The sequence below is a fragment of the Helobdella robusta genome, assembly GCF_000326865.2.
Source record: "Helobdella robusta unplaced genomic scaffold HELROscaffold_8, whole genome shotgun sequence".
NCBI lineage: Eukaryota > Metazoa > Annelida > Clitellata > Rhynchobdellida > Glossiphoniidae > Helobdella > Helobdella robusta.
In genome coordinates this window covers 5,099,480-5,116,668 of record NW_008705459.1, presented here as the reverse complement: position 1 = coordinate 5,116,668, position 17,189 = coordinate 5,099,480, and the positions used below count along the sequence as shown (strand labels likewise).

General features: G+C 31.3%; 2 protein-coding genes across 2 annotated transcripts; one reads left to right on the top strand and one right to left on the bottom strand.

The window, feature by feature from the left end:
• The first annotated feature begins 1,066 nt into the window (after window positions 1-1,066).
• HELRODRAFT_189800 (hypothetical protein) lies at window positions 1,067-11,649 on the top strand. The gene is made up of 16 exons (XM_009032320.1): window positions 1,067-1,293; window positions 2,316-2,443; window positions 2,945-3,004; window positions 3,228-3,407; window positions 3,619-3,753; window positions 4,046-4,204; window positions 4,406-4,519; window positions 5,364-5,463; window positions 5,932-6,016; window positions 6,659-6,749; window positions 6,919-7,011; window positions 7,773-7,817; window positions 7,908-7,967; window positions 8,055-8,141; window positions 8,605-8,729; window positions 10,551-11,649. The coding sequence occupies exons 1-16, from the start codon at window positions 1,170-1,172 to the stop codon at window positions 10,618-10,620; spliced, it is 1,656 nt and encodes a 551-aa protein (XP_009030568.1). The 5' UTR covers window positions 1,067-1,169; the 3' UTR covers window positions 10,621-11,649.
• A 4,421-nt stretch (window positions 11,650-16,070) lies between these two features.
• On the bottom strand, window positions 16,071-16,812 carry HELRODRAFT_70550 (hypothetical protein; the record flags this gene model as incomplete). The annotated part of the gene is made up of 2 exons (XM_009031902.1): window positions 16,071-16,202; window positions 16,693-16,812. Coding segments are annotated over 2 exons (252 nt in total), but the record flags the coding sequence as incomplete, so codon positions are not given.
• Between the last annotated feature and the right edge of the window lie 377 nt (window positions 16,813-17,189).

The following is a 17,189-nucleotide window of genomic DNA, read 5'->3' as shown; positions in this document are numbered from 1 at the left end:
GGAGTTGTTTCCCTATTCGTGATCAATTTATATGTTTGGATTAGATCTCCTCTACATCTTCTTTTTTCCAATGATGTCAAGTCGCATTTTTTCAATCTCTCATCGTATTCCATTTTTCCGATTTCTCTAATCATTCTTGTGGCTCTACGCTGTACTTTTTCCAAAACTTCCTTATCTTTCTGCATATATGGGCTCCATGCTTGAACACAGTACTCCAGATGAGGTCTGACCAGGGTTTTATACAGTTTCAGTATAATATGCTTCTCTCTGCTGACCATTGTTCTTCTTATAAATCCCAAGATCGTATTGGCTCTGGCCGCTGCAGCTGCACATTGTCTTGACGGTTTTGTGCTTTGATGAACAATGATTCCTAGATCCTTTTCTTCCTCTGTCGATCGTAGTTCTCTTTCACCAGTTTTATATTCATATCTAGCGTTCTTCCTTCCTAAGTGCATGACTGCACATTTGTCAACGTTGAAAAGCATTTGCCAGTGCTTGGACCATTGGTACAGTCTTGCTTGGTCTTTTTGCAATATTTCTGCATCTTCATCGTTCTTGACTTTCCCACATAATTTGGTATCATCTGCAAACTTTTAAATCTTGGAGACTATTCATTCGTCGATGTCGTTAATGTATATCACAAATAATAGCGGTCCCAATACCGATCCCTGAGGCACGCCACTTGTTACGTCTATCCATCTCGAGTTTATTCCTTTTATCCGCACCTGTTGTCTCCATTATTCTGGTAACGCCGTCCCCATGGGCGTTGGGCATCCTTGTAGGCCTCATTCTTTTTTGTCCTTCTTTACGCTCACAGTAATGCTTTATGAAATTAAAATCTTAAAGCATTGGAGCATTGTTAATTTTTTCTCTGTATATAATGTGTTGTCTTGTTATATATTTTATTATATAAATATATATGTGTGTATGATTATAACTATAAATACAAAATAAAACAATAAATAGATTATAACAGAATTCCCTTTCTAGCTATATGGCAAAGATTATCAAGCTTATTTTTGAACAACCAAATATCGTTATTTGCTTAAAAGTGAATTGGTTTTCCCGGTTAAATGCTCCATTCAGTTGTGATAGTGAGGTGCTAGCTAAAAGTTAGGCATCAATTAAAATTTTAAGACGCGTAATTAAATTTAAATTTAAAAATCAAGATGTCCAAGTTGGAAATCGAAGATTTAGCCGCAACTCTCTTTAGAACTGGTGTCGGCGAATATAAGATTTCAAAGTTTTTAACATTTGCCTACAAAGGCATGAAACTTGATGATGAACAATCAGGTTGTTAATTTTTTAATTAATAATTGTTAATTAAATTAATTTAATTAAAGATTATTAAAATCATATTGCAGTAATTTATGTGATCAGGGTTCTTTCTGTTTTAACGTGTAAAGTAAAGGAATTATTAATAATTTATTAATTTAATTAATAAATTTATTTTATCGATTAAATAATAAATTATTTAATTTTCTATCTTGTTTAAATTTTAAAATAAGATTAAGAAGAATGATAAATGGTTCCTAATTCAAGTTATAATTCCTAATTGATAATAATAAATAAATCTTATCTCAAGATTAAGATTTAATAATTAAATCTTAATATTAAATTTGAATTAATATTTTTGGTAGGCATATCCACTGCCCCTACCATTTATTCATTATTCTGGTAACGCCATCCTCATGGGCGTTGGGCATCCTTGTAGGCCTCATTCTTTTTTGTCCTTCTTTACGCTCACAGTAATGCTTTATGAAATTAAAATCTTAAAGCATTGGAACATTGTTAATTTTTTCTCTGTATGTAATGTGTTTATCATTGTTAAGCTTCAGTAGAAATTTTTAGAGTAATTTTCAACATCAATCAATCTTCGTTTTGCGTCCAGAGACCCGGTTCCCCGAGGTAGGAAATTTACAGATTCAGAAAGCAATTCAAATTCACATTAGATAAGATTAGTGCTATTAGAAAATAGTTATTTGCTAGCAGCTCAAATCTAGTTGCTAATTCTCAGATATTTTAGTTCCACTTGCTAGCATTTAAGATAAAAATGACAAAATCATTGATCTGCCTCCGTACATGTTTCTCTCTACAACTGCAACCATTTCATTTTTGGGGCTACATCTTTTAATCTATTATTTATTGACTGAGCAGGCTGGTAACACTGATTGAGTAAGATTTTCCAACCTAGGCTATGGCTAAATAACTATTATAACCAAAACTTTAACTGCCATTGTTGGCATGTAGACTTGCATTTATTTTTCTATACTTTTTAATAAATAATAATTTGTTTAAATTTTGTTTGCTTTCAGCCAAAGAAATTGTTGATGCCATTGCAAAGAATGAAGATTTGGAAGCGTTGGAGTTGAAAGGCAACACTCTGGGAGTTGAGGCATCCAAAAGTATTGGCAAGGCTCTCGAGAGAAAGACCAGCATAAAAGTTAGTTGTGGTGGATGGTTGGCATTTTTATGAAATTTTCATCACTTTTTGTTTGGTTGTTCATTGCTCTGAACGTGCAAAGATGTCAGGCAGAGATGGTGCTACTGTTACTACACTGCAATGCTTCATGCTTAAGACAATGAACTTTTGAAGTTTTGTTTGAGAAAATTATAAATAATTTAAAAAAACTTGCTGATAATTTGTAATATTATTAAATAATGAAAATATTAACATTGAAATCTTACTAAATAGATACTCAAGTTCCAAAGTTTTAGGGATTGAAATATAAAAATTTGATATATACACAACTACAAACACATTATTTATTTTTGTTTATTGGTTTACCTGGCACATTAAACATAATCACTGGCACATTCAAAATGATTCAATTACATATCCACCAATATATTCACCTGACTACATTGAATATTTAATAACACATTCAACATGGTATGTTGATTCATTCATCAACACACCATTCAAAATACGATTCATCAACAGAGAGCTCTATGGAGTGATTTGTTTACTGGCAGACTCAAATCAGAAATCCCCTCTGCCTTGGTAAGCAGAAATTAGCTTTTAGTCTTTTATGCCTTTAGCAAAGTTGTTTTCTATTTTTTTAGATTTTTGGAGTATTTTTTAAGCCTTGGAACAAAAAATTTTACTTTTGACAAGATGTTAATTCAGCTTTTTCCTAGATTGTAAAATATATTTAATTATTTGTAAGATTTGTTAAAGTTAAAGTTTAATTATTTGGAAATAATTCTTTCACCATTATCTACAGAAAAATTTGTGTTCTGGGATGATGATAGCAGGAGCAAGATTGGTGGAGTTAGATCTGAGTGACAATGCATTTGGTCCTAATGGAATGTTGGGTTTGACAGATTTCTTAAAATCCGAAAGTTGTTACAGTCTAAAGGAATTGAGATTGAACAACAATGGACTTGGGATACAGGGAGGAAAGGTTTGTATGGTTTGATGCGTTCCTTCATGTTTGATTTGTATTTGGTTCAGTCTGGCTCAAATTGCTGTTAGGATGCTTCTGGTACCTGTTTGCCTCACTCAAATAAAATCAAATGAATAAAATATGACTAAAACAAAAATGACTAGCATTACCTACCTGACTGAATCAAGATTGTTTCTTAAATATAATTTTCATTGAAACTGCACACCAGATGCTAGCAGAAAGTTTACAGGCATGTTATGAGTCCAGTGTGAAAGCGGGCCAGCCACTGTCACTCGAAATTTTTGTTTCAGGGAGGGGTCGACTTGAAAATGAAGGAGCCACTGCCCTGGCAGGTGCATTCAAGGTTAAAACCCTTTCATTTCCATCTAGACCGCACGATATCACCTAGGCTCATTTTTTTGGCTCATCTAATAATTTTTTAATATCTTTTTGAAAGCTTAAAATTAACTTAAAATTATTTGATAATAATTAGTACATTTCAACATACTAAAAAACTATTTTCTACATTTGTTGTTTATCCTATTAAATTATGGATTTACAGATCTTTTGTTTGTTGATTTACGAACAGATAAATTTAGTATAGTTGATTGATTGATTGATTGGAAAATTTGTTAATTTTGTTTTTTCTTCCACAGTCAATGAAATCATTAGTTGAAGTGCACATGCCACAAAATGGTATCAACCACCAGGGGGTGACAGCATTGGCTGAAGCTTTTTCTTGTAATCCTGATTTGAAAATATTGAATCTTAGTGATAATACATTCACAGAACGGGGATCAGTTTCTATTGCAAAAGTTTGTTTTTGTAACGGAATATTTTAAAAGAATTATTTAAAAAATGAAAATATTCAGTCATGTATTTCAATAGTGGTGCATTGGGCACAGGTTCAAGTTAATTACTGTGCCAATGCACTCTCGAACACTCCATATTTTTGTTTTAGCACATTCTCATTTGAAACAGCACTATTTCTTCAAACAACAACTTGCCCACAACAGGCCCTGGAGAAGTTAAAGAACCTGGAAGAAATCAATTTTGAAGATTGCCTGGTTCGAACTGAAGGGGTCATTGCAATCTGCAATGCACTCAAATGCAGCAATGATAACCTAAAAGTAAACTTCGTTTTTAATTTGTTTGTTTGTTTGTTGTAGATGTTTGTGTATGTTAGTTTATCATGTTTCCTTTTATGATTGTTTGTTAGAGGATTCTTTCAGTGAAAATTATGCTGGGTGGATCATGCAGCAGTTTAAATACATTTGAAATGCATAATACATAAGTAAAAAATTTACATTCAAAATTGTTGGCGAGAAATAGTTTTAATAAATTTGATAGCCATTTATAGAGATTAATCCATCTTATCAGAACTATTAACATGTTAGCATGAGCTGTGCGTGCACTTGTATGCTAATCATGTTTCACCTTATTTTTGTTAATTTTCTTAAGATTCTTTCAACGTGTTATCTTAACATGTGATGCTTCATTTGGCACGTGTTCTTATGCACTGTTTGTGTGTAGTTGATTTTCTGACCATATGACCTCTTGTTAGCCTAGCATTTATAACTATTTGTTGGAAGGTTGTATTTTAGTAGGTCTTTCGATGACAGCAAGCATTTCATGTTTCAGTGACCTCGACACAGATTGAAGCACAATATATTCTTTGGCTTCTTTTCTTTAAAGACATTCTGATTACTTGTGATAGCGCAATCATTAATTTGTGCAGGTAATATTGAAATTGTACTATTTCAGGATCAAATTTATACAATTTGAGTTAAAATCAAGCTGCAACTATGATTGTAGCAAGTTCAATTTAGATATTTTAGTATCAAAATCAACCTGCAACTCAGTTCAGAATCACTGATGATGATGTGCAGTCTCAATTTGTTATAACTTTTTTGCTCGTGATGAATTCATCCATAACACTTATTTACATGACGCAATGTCTCTTTGTTACTCAAGGTCCTCATATTATCTGGAAATGAATTGACGATGGAAGGTGCAGAAGCAGTTGTAGAGGCTATCAAGAAGAAGAAAAATTTACGAGAACTACAACTAAATTGTTCGTTTGCTTTTTCTCTTTTTTTCCATTTGCTACTATTTTTGACTTAATTTTCATTTTTTACAGTTTGTTTTACTTCTTAATCCAGGCATCCACATTAAGCATTTAGCTTAGATTAATAAAGTTACGACGTTTTTTAAAATTTTATAAGGCTGAGATTATTGTGTCTGTTGGTTGAAAATTTTTTTAGGCTCATATTGGTCCGTATTCATAGAATAATTAACATTCATAGAATAAACAGAAATGAATTCACATAGGTGTTTGAGTAATTGGCAAATTATATACTTCATTATTCCATCTCTTTTCTTTCCCTGTTTTTTTCTGTTTCTTAATTGTGATAATAGAAAGACAGTTGCTGCCATACACTGAATGATTTGACAATATGCATGTGACCTGACACACCGATCGATTGGTTATTATTAAAAGTTAATATTACAGTTAATTGTTTTTTCCATTGCGATCAATCAGGTAACCAGTTTGGCGAGAAAGGCATAAAAGTGTTGAAGAAATGTTTGAAGCAGTGTGATAAGTTGTCCACTCTTGGCTCTCTCAGGTAATTAACATCTGTATCAGCCAGCGAATGAAATGCGTTGGGTTTGTTGTTGTTGGATGTTGTGATAGTGATACAAACATTGTTCTGATTATGGCAGATGCCGCAGACAAAGTAGAAGAAGAAGCTGAGATGAGAGTTGTCAAGAAATTGAGATAATGTTTCTGTTCTTTTTGAATGTGAAATATCAAAAGAGTTATTTAATGTTGGTGAACTTATGTTAACCTGCTTAGTTGAGTTTCTGAAAAACGTGTCATTTACGGCAGATATTGTTTTTGTACAATCAAGATATTTGAAGGAAATTTAGAGGAATAGGAATGAAAAGGCACAAAAACTGAAAAATGTTTTTTTTTGTTATTCAAATTGAAATTCTGCTTCTGCTGTTGCTTGACTTAGTGATGGCTGACTCAGTGATTGCTGACAGACAGGCGCATTCACATTTAATCAATTGCCAACTTTCCGTTTTTTATGTTTTATTAAACAAACTAGGAAGTAACCTAATTAGTTTTTTGTTAATTCATGAAAAATGATCTGAAAACAAATCTTGCATCTCAAAAATAAAAGTGATGATGAAGATCCTGATGATGATGATGAAGAAGAAGAAGACAACGATGATGATGATGATGATGATGACGGTGATAACAGCTGTGATACTGAGCTTGATAGTTCCAATCTTAACGTTAAAGCTGATGATGTTGAAGATGATAACCAAAAGAAAGACCAAAAAGATGTAAAGGTATGTTGCTTTTTGAATCCTTTCAATGCAGTTGCAACTTGTCCATTCAAAAAAACTTATAAAAAAAATTCATTAAATATTTAAGAGTTGTTGTGATTCTTTTGTTAAATTTTAATTTAACGTCAATTTTATTCAATTCTTTAAATCTTAATAACTTAACATTTTTCAGTCTGACATAGAAAGTTTTTTGGAAAACCCAACAGCCTCACAGCTCAAAAGTATCCACGATAATAACAGGCATTCCATCACAAACTATTTAGAAGTAATATTAAAACTTTCCTTGTAGTTATCTCAAACATTTTTTGAAATTTTCTTAAAACTTACTTTAGTTTGACTTTAGTTTTTAATTCGCGTTTATTATGGAAAGTTTTGCAGTTTTGTGATATTTTTCCATTACTTGGTTTGAGGCAGTTTTTTGTTATGTTTGTTACATAACATATCATAACATGAACGTTTGCTGTGAACGTTGACCAAGGTGTAAGTTCAAAGATGTTGGAAGATGATATTAATAAAAAAAATTGTTTAACTGGCTAAGTAAATACTATAATTGTCTTCAATTCAATGGATTCTCATTTATTTATTGGATTATCATGTGGATGCTTTTTGAATCTTTCAATTGAAACTTAGATATGATTGTCGAGTGTTGACGCATTATTTTAAATTATTAAAAAAATAAATAATAAATAAATAGTAATAATTTAATAGTCAAGGAATTAAAAAATTTTAACCTTTTAAAAACAATTCCTCTTATCTAAGTAAAGCTAGCTGAAACCATTATTATAAAATTAACGGCATGATGGTGTAATGATTTAAGACACCTAACCTTGTTCAAATGCAAACAGATTCACATCCACTCTATGTGTGTTTGTTTGAGTGTGGTGTGTGTGTGTGTGTGTGTGTGTGCGTCGTCGATACCTCTGAATAGTATCATGGAAAAGAAAATTGTTCAAAAGTTTGTTGAAACCTAATCATGCATTACCATAACTTTGTCATGTGTAATTGTAATTAAATGAATTTTTTCAGGATCTAATTGATAATATTGACGATGCTTCTATTGCCATTATGAAGGTTTGTGCTTATTTCCCCACTATTTTAGCTGCTTCTATCATCTGATAATTGCAACTCGTTACGTAAAACGATTTGATGATGATTTTTTAGATGGCCCAGGTTTGTGTGTCAGATAGCAGTAGCAGCATCAACTCCATTGTTTATGGCTATGCGGGTTAGTCCGTTCATTCTTCTCCATTCCAGTGATCATGTGTAGATGGGCATTTCTTCTGTACTGATAAAAATAATTTTGTTTTGGCAGATGCATTCTACAAGAAAGCGTTTGATGAAGTTAGTTTCGCCTGGGTGGCCAACAGCATTTTGCTGTCACTGGGTCTCATAAAGGTCCTCTCTCAATTATTTTTACTCTAATTTTGTCATCTGGAGATAATTGTAAAATTTATTCTTCGCAAATTAATTTCAGTGTATAGTATTTGAGATTGCATGTGTTGGGTTTTGTAAGCTAATATATATTTTGGGTTCATCTTGCTCTGTGGGACTAGCTCCGCTAATTTATTTTACGGACTGCTACAATATTTTAAATCGAACATTACGTGCTTCGGTGGTTGTATAGTTCTGCGACAGTTGGTAAGCCAGTAAAAAGGCTGATCAGAGATTGCACGCACCATGCCAATTTGGAAAGTTTCTGTGAATAAATAAAATATAATGGCGCTAATGCTTCTAGGTTAACAAAGTCAAGTGATCAAGTGCGTCATTTCTATTCTTATATACATTCCATGTGATAGTCTTATTTGTTAATTACGGTAATAATAATAATTGATAATAATATTCATGACAATAAATTCAGGGAGAAAGGAAAAACATCACATTAGTTAAAGATATAAAAGGACCCTGCATCTTGCTTGCACACATCATTGTACAAAAGTACTTCCCTCCAGATGCAAAGAATGTTTTATCTTTCTTTTTTGAAAGGTTAATCGTTATGAGTTTATTTGAATTATTTTCTTTAAACCTTTAAACATTTTCCTTTAGACTCAGATATTTATTCATTTATTTTTCTTTGGGGCTTATGGAAAAATATAGTGGGGCTGCTCAAATATTTTTAAAAACTTCTTTCGTCCACTATTCAATAATTCCATATTCAAACCAGCTGTTTTATACCAATTTGTCAAATGTTACTGTTGTGGGTAGAATGCAAATATTTAAAATTTAAATTTATATAGTTTTTCATAAATTTAACCAAAATTCAAAAGAATTCATTTTATACATTGTAGGATGCTCTGAAAATGCTTTGCATGAACCGTATTAGCACTGAAAAGCAATTTTGTTCCATTATATGTGCATATTGAGATATATATATATAGATATATATATATATATATACATAGATATATATATAATTATTAATAAAAATCACAGCACGCTCCACGTTAGTTAGCCTCCTGTTTAATTTTTCGATTTTTCTAACGGTAGATCGTAAATCATTATTGTCAAGTTTCTTGAGTTCAAAACCAAAACTTTTATTTATTTTGAGCATGAAAGAACAAAAAAGATTTTTTCGGTATTTCTATACCATTTTCGGTAACAACAATAATGCAACTAACGATAACAAAAATACCATAGTAATATATTATAAGAACCACTTGTAAACTGCTTTCAAACAGGATAAAAAAACATAAAAAGAATCATAAAAAATAACGTTCAAGCAACAAACGAAAACGATAGTATTAAACCTACGAATATACTAATCCAACCAAGAATTTCAACTGCACAAGTAAGCCAGAATCGATAATGGATCATAGCCATCTATACAGGGGTGGGGAAACTACGGCCTGCAGGCCGTGAAGCTATTTTTTATGCGGCCCGCAAGGCCTTGTTCGCCAAAAAAAGTTCGTCAGCCAGACATTATGAGCAATTAAAGGAATCACAAACCTTAAAAAGTTTCTCCCTCGGGTCGAATAAATTTGCTATTTAAGTGCATATGCAGTCCATCAAAGGTAAAATAGTCCTCATAGCTAAGTTTGCCCACTCCTGATCTAATATTCAAATAATGAGTGTGGGCACCATAATTCTGAATATAATGATATTACGACGAACAAGCTATCGAGAAGACTCACGATGCATACACAAACTGGCGCTATAAAAAATCACATGAAAGAGAAACACAAAGCTAAAATTACTAGGCAAATGTCGGACAACCGTTGAAATCTTGCATTACAATAACAACCATTATAATTGACGACTGGTTAATTTCATAAGACAAAAACATAATAAATATTCAACAACGGGCAGTTGGAATCCTTCCCACTAATGAATTTAGAAACAGGAATCATCGTTAATGATGACAGGTTAAAGTGTCATACTGCACAAAGTTGAAAATTGTAATAACTAATTAAGTGACCGTTAGTATTCACATTAAACAAAAAACTAACTTTGTGGAGACACAGTATATATATATATATATATATATATATATATATATATATACACTTTAGCGTTTGGCCACATACACAACGTATCAATTCGAACACCGAAGATGGTATAGAAATACCGAAAAAAGCTTTTTTGTTCTATCATGCTTGAAATAAAAATTTTGGTTTTGAACACAAGAAACTTTGCAATGATTTACGATCTACCGTTAGAAAAATTTAACAGGAAGCTAACTAACGTGAAACATGCTGTGATTTTCATCAATAATTGAATTTCTTGCATGTATATATAAATAAAATACTTGCATTTTAATGGTCTATTTACATTCACAGCTGCTAATTATTAATTTGATTAACTTAACAGGAACACTAACTTGGATGATTTTGCGTATCTCAAAGAGGTTATCACACAGGGCTCTGTGGCCCCAAAGTAGTTGGATGGCGATTTTCGTCAGTTAAAAAAATTACCTCTGCCATTTTATCTTTCTTAATAGGACATTATTTTTTTTTATAAAAACATTAGCGACTTTATTTTAAATTCTTTGAAAGAACGAATGAGTGAATGAACCCTTACCGAGGCATTAATTATGATTGTGCTTAAACAAATACCAAGTGTTCTGAATTTGTTGACATTTATAAAATCTTGATACAAAAAATTATGTTCACAACAATCAAATAAATATTTAGTTCTTAACAACAAAATGCAACATAGAGTCAATGTTGAATGAAATAACATTTATAATAATCAAAATTTCATTGAATTTTATCTTGGAGCAACGCTAACGCGTTGTTGAAAACATTTTTACAATAAAAAAATGAACAGTCATAATCCTAATATCATAAAATAATTTTTTAATTAAATTAACTATAAATAATAAAAATAATAAATTTTTGAATAAAGAACGAATTAGCAACAATTTAAAAAAACTAGTCAAATTAAAAATTTTATGTACAACTGAAGAACTTGGAACAAATGTTATTAACGGCGAAGTTTGGAATTAACTTTCCTGGAGAACTTTTAATTTAGAGAATTCGATGGTGAATTCTAGAAAAATTTATGAAGTACGGTTGAAGATTCATAGTCCATAGTTGACAGTGTTCAATAAATAATTTAATTGTAATCATAATAAAATATTAACAAGCACTTTATATACATCAAAAATAGCAAGGAATAGACAAATTGAATTTATTCAAACAGCAAAATTGACGCAGTCTTTTTTTAGTTCGATAAATGTAGTTGTGGAACAAATCATCAAAATTTGTGCATGCCCTATGCTTATAGATTTAACTTAAGATGAATCGCAATATGACCTGCCGATTGATCAACTGCATTGCTTGTATTAATCAAATCCTTAACCTTATTCACCAAACTGCCCAATAACGTTACGCGTTCATGCCAATAATGTAACTAACCCAAACCTACCAAATTAAAGTTCATTTATTATGATAAACAAGTTTTGTTGGTATTGGTGAGGTCTTTGTTAATTCAACTGAGTCAATAAAATTTGTCACACATTTAAGTTTTTGTCGTTTGGTGGTTAACAGCATTCCAATGTTCGAACAGAGTATTCTTATTCACGTGATATATGTTCATGCTAAGTGATGATCGTGGAAAATAAGTAAAGGACAACAAAGACTCCATTGTTAATTATGAAAATAGCGTGATTCACATAAACAATGTGTGATTTATATATAAACAATCTATGAACCGAAAACCGGATAAAGGTTAAATAATGGTTTGAATATTTACACAATGACCTTAACAAATTGATGAATAAAAGAAAAACGTATGTCAACTTAAACAAGAATATATCCGTAGATAAAAGGAACTAGCTAAGCTTTAACAAGATAAAAACAATGGTAGACATCACTTATATATATATTAATGAATTATCATGTCTGCCAACAATAGCACATGCACCCTACATATATATATATATGTATGTATATATATATATATTATATATATATATAAGAAACAAAGAAAAACTTATTTAAATAAACAATTAACAAAATCAAACTTGTCTTTTATCAGAAAGGCCAAATAAATATTTCAAGTCACATCTGTATACATATTTCATTAGAGTTCGTACAGTAAATGTGAACATATAGATTCTTACACATATATATTACTTATTATACAATCTGTGATGTGGTCTATCTCCAATTTTATGATCTTTCAATAAGCATTGCATAACATTCAATATATTAACTCCAGTATTCTTCAGTAACCAGTCCTAACTTGATAAAACTAAAATGCTAAAATGTCTTTTTTAGTCAATGGTGAATGGATATTTGAGTCATTTAAAATGAAAATGAAACGTCGAGTCAATATGAGGGAGACTTGATGAATCAAATCATCTTTTGGAAGACCTCGTAGATCTGGATGATGCAGTTGTCGCTGTGCTGGTAGTCGTACTCGTGGTTGTCCCTGCAGTTCTCAACTTTTTAGTCTTATCAGCCTGTTTTGCCACTTCTTGTTTGGCAGCACTAGATTTTGTGACACCTTTTGTGGCGGCTGGTAACTTGACTTTACCAGTAGAGGCAACCGTTGCCTTTGATGATTTTGCAGTGGTCTTCTACAACAGACAAACAAACGAACAGCTAATTACTGATCTATTACACGGATGAACATTAAAAAACTAAAAAAATTTAAATAAGCTTTGTAACAGCAATGAACTTAAACACGTAACCAAAGGACAAAAGTTCACGTAAAAATGGTTTACAAGAAAAATATCAGAAAAAAGAGGAACATAAAAATCATAAAATGGCAGACATAAAGACTTAATAAAGGTCAAGTAATATAAGTAAGTCATAATGACAAATTTTGAATAAGAAAGTATAAAAAAGTAACAATTGAAGATAAAGGTTGGGTGTCAATATAAATGTCAAGATAAAAATGACAAAAAATTTCAATGGGAATCGGATAAATTGGTACTACCAATGATTTGAAGTTTTGAATAAAAAAAAAAAAATTCAGACGAAGCAAATATATATCCAATGAATTATTTAACAAAGATAAGTTGAAATGAGAAACAGAAGTACAAATGAAAATTTAGAAGTGGTAAGACAAATTTATTTCTGTTAAAAACCCTAAAAACAAACTTTGTTATCTGTACTTTTACTGGTTGTGTTTTCCTTGAGAACTGGTCGTGTCTTGGATGATGTACTTGTGAGTTTTGAAGCAGCTGACTTTCCAGATGAAACATTACTTTTTGCCTGCTCTATTTTTTCAAACCGTTTTTCTGCTGCTTCAATTTTTCTTTGTTCTCGTGACTTTGTGCCAAAAATATTTTAATTGAAAATTTATGCATATATATATTTATATGCATACGATAAAGTAATTTAATCGTCATCAAGCATCTCAAAAGAGCTAAATAATTATGATAGACTACCTTCTTATCCTCAGATTCTTTTTCACCTAATTTCAGTGATGTTTGTATTTCAGCTAGCAATTTAGAATTTTTCTTTTTGCTTTTAGATTTACCGTTGCTGTTGTCATCTGTGTCATTATCATTTGAATCTTGAGGTTTCTCATCAGTGGTGCTACCATCATTTGACTTTTTCTTCTCCTTTTCTTTGGTATCCTACAAAAAATTGCACAACTCAATTATATCTAATATTGTATTTTGTAAGAAGCTAAAATTCCCACATCATAATTTTAAGACAAATTTTTAATACATGTAACTAATGTTCATTTCATTCGACTGAAATAACCAATTTTTCTAAATTATCCATCTGTTTAGACGAATATGCTGTACCAATTGCATAATGGTAATCTTAATATTTCATCCATGCTCTTCAATTAAATCAATATCTCTTCTGCTAACATTGTTTTGCACATCATCACTAATTTTGTGATAGCTTTACATGTAGATATTTTTTATTACAAAACAAATAAGAATTTATTTGTTTAGCTTTCAAACAAACACTTTCAAAAGCATTTCACAGTAATTTAAAAAAAAGTTTTTAGTTATTGCTCATCATTACATTACATATCGTTCTTTCTATTTTTATAATTGAGTGTAATTTAAAAGCATTTTTGTTTTCTCAAACCTTCTCAAGTTTTCATTGTCAAAGCCCAAGTTTGTAACCATACAACATGCAACTTCTTACACATGCTTTATATATCTTACCATTCAGACCGACCCAATGGTATACACCTAGAACACACCACTGAAGTCATTTCTCTGACTATTTCCATCCTAGTTTTATTCAATTCTCGACTGCTCTATCCGATCTAATTGGTGTGGTAATGGTGGCTGCTTCTTAAAATTAACAGAATCTTGATTAAATAATGATTTGAGCAGCAAAACGACAGCAAGCAAGCACTCTGCATGAAAAGAATATCAATATTATTAAATAATTAATTATATAACTCACTTATATTACTGTGTATGAGTGCTTAAATATACATTATTTTTTCAAATTTGCAATCAATATTTTAGCTTACACTTTTATCATCCTTCTTGTTATCCTGCTTTGATGGTGGTGAGTTCTGTTTGCGGCCAAAATGACTAGGTTTCTTCATTGGTTTTTCAGCAGCTTGTTTCTCTGTTTCATTGTCCCCAGCTTCAACTTCAACACCAGTTGCATCAGATTTACCAGAAACATCTGTTTTCTGAGGAGATGTCTCAAGAGTGGATGCTGTCTTTTGTGGCTGGGCATCACCACTGCTTTCTGCTTTTATATTCTTTTAAGAATAAAAACAAAAAAATTAATCAATTAATTGATATATGTATTTCTTAAAGTTAATTTATAAATAAGATAATACGAAAGTAAGTGCACTAATGAACACACAAAATATATCACAGCTTTAATAAAAAGAAGCAGAGGTAGTGTAAAAAATTTCTAGCCTTTGCTGAATCTGATTTGCCATGCAATGAAGATATGTTGTTTGAGTTTTCAGTATGTAGGCCTGCACTGTTTGATGTATTTGATGCAGTGCTACTTGGAAACAAGTGTTCTGAAGTTTGTCTGTTACGAGGAGGTTTGACAACCCTTCCTGATGACGTCTTAAGTTCCTCATTCTGCTGAGGTGGGTCAGCCACTGTAGCTGATGTTGAACTCATTACATCAGCATTATCATCTGTCTGCTTCTTCTTTGTTTGTCTGCATTGAAGATAATTAAAATTACCAATCAAACATTGACAATACACAAACTCTTTTGCCGATTAACCGAGTGTCATTCCTTAATATACATGAAACCTAAACACCAAACTTTAGTGGATATGGAAATCAAACATATTTCAAAAAACCAAAATGTTTTTGGATGCATTCAGTGTTCAACAACTATTTTGACTTTAAAACTGACACTAAAAATTAAATCTCTTTTCCCTAATTCTTATTCATGAAGGTCTAAATTGAGCGACTAAATAAGTCTGAACATATATTGCCTACCAGACAATAATTATTATTTATGCCATTTATTGAATTTGAGATATTTATAGTTGGAAGTTCATACAACGAATTATCTGATCATAACCAACGACGTCAATAAATTTTAAAATAAAGCATTCTCAGAGTGAATAAGAAATAACATCAATGGAAGACAAGAAAACATGAAAAAACCTGGCAGTTCTTGTGGACGCAGAAGTTGTTGTGGTAGTTGTTGTGGTTACAGTTGATGTTACTGATCCAGTGTTAAAATCTTTGAAGTACTTGGCAACAAGGCAGTTAGATTTGCCACAGGGACATTTAACTTCCACCATGCTGTTTGACATTAAGTTAGCTTAATTATGTAAGTAAATTATTTGAGTAAATTAAGTAAGCTGAATTTAAACATGAACATTTCAGATAAACTTTCAAGTAATGAACAATCTGATAGTGAGTGAACTGTGCAAACTACTGAAATTTTCAACATTCAAAACATATTTAAAATATATTATATAAACATGCAAGCAGACCTTCTGTGGTAATCAAAGTAGAATGGTATGGTGATCTCTTTACCAAGAGGAATGGTTTTTGTGGCACATATGAAAAACCTCAAGCCATTCTTATCCAATATGTGCACAACCTTCGTTGTTAATACAAATTGTTATTATAAACATAAAAATCAATCCATGGCATTGCAATTAGAGTAGGTTTGATATTTGAACAAATATGAATACACAAGAGTTTTCTATTAAACCTGTCTCCAACTTTTAACCATTAAGAAACTGCCTGGTGAATTAAAGATGTCTAGAATATTGAGGTTGTTAGACCAGTGAAGAAATGTATGAAAAAGATTAGGCAAGGATATGTGGGATAATGAAGATGAAAGACTCAGTGTCCATGATGATGAGATTCTTGGTCAAGCAGAACTAAAACCAAGCATGTGCACCAAATAGATGTAAGAAATTATTACTACTGTTGAGTTAAACTCGAATTATACCAGTAACTATTTTTAGTTGTGCATTCTTGATTTGATAAATTTACACTAACATAAAATTTTTCTGAAATTTAGAAAATCATATTTTCAGCAATTGTTTTAAGAAAAAATTGAATAAAAGACACAAGCTGTAAACCTTCGCATTTGGAGTGCAAGATCGTCTCACATATTTAGCTTCATTGTCAGAATGTGAAGAATCAACACATAATTCAACTCCTGTGATACCCATATAACAGACGGCAAATGGGTATGATCTGAATGAATAGGAATATAACAAATTTTCAATTAAACCTTATAATGCCAAAGAATGGTCTGATAATGAATTATTAAAATTTATTCTTTATTAATTTGAGATGTATAATTTGTTGCAGGCATAGGAACAACAGTTACAACCTCATTATTTTCTGTTTATGTTTTGCTATGCTATGAATGTTTAAAGATAAAACAAATTAGAACAATTAATGTGCAAGATAATATAAGAGAACAAAACAAGTATTAAAGGAGAAAAGGAGCAAGGTACTAACAGATCAGATTGGCAGTTCTTTTCATAGTCCTGTCTGAGCACAGTATTACCAGTGTATTCTGCAACTGCTTGATTCACTTTGATGTTGTCTATTGATTCCAAACCCTGCA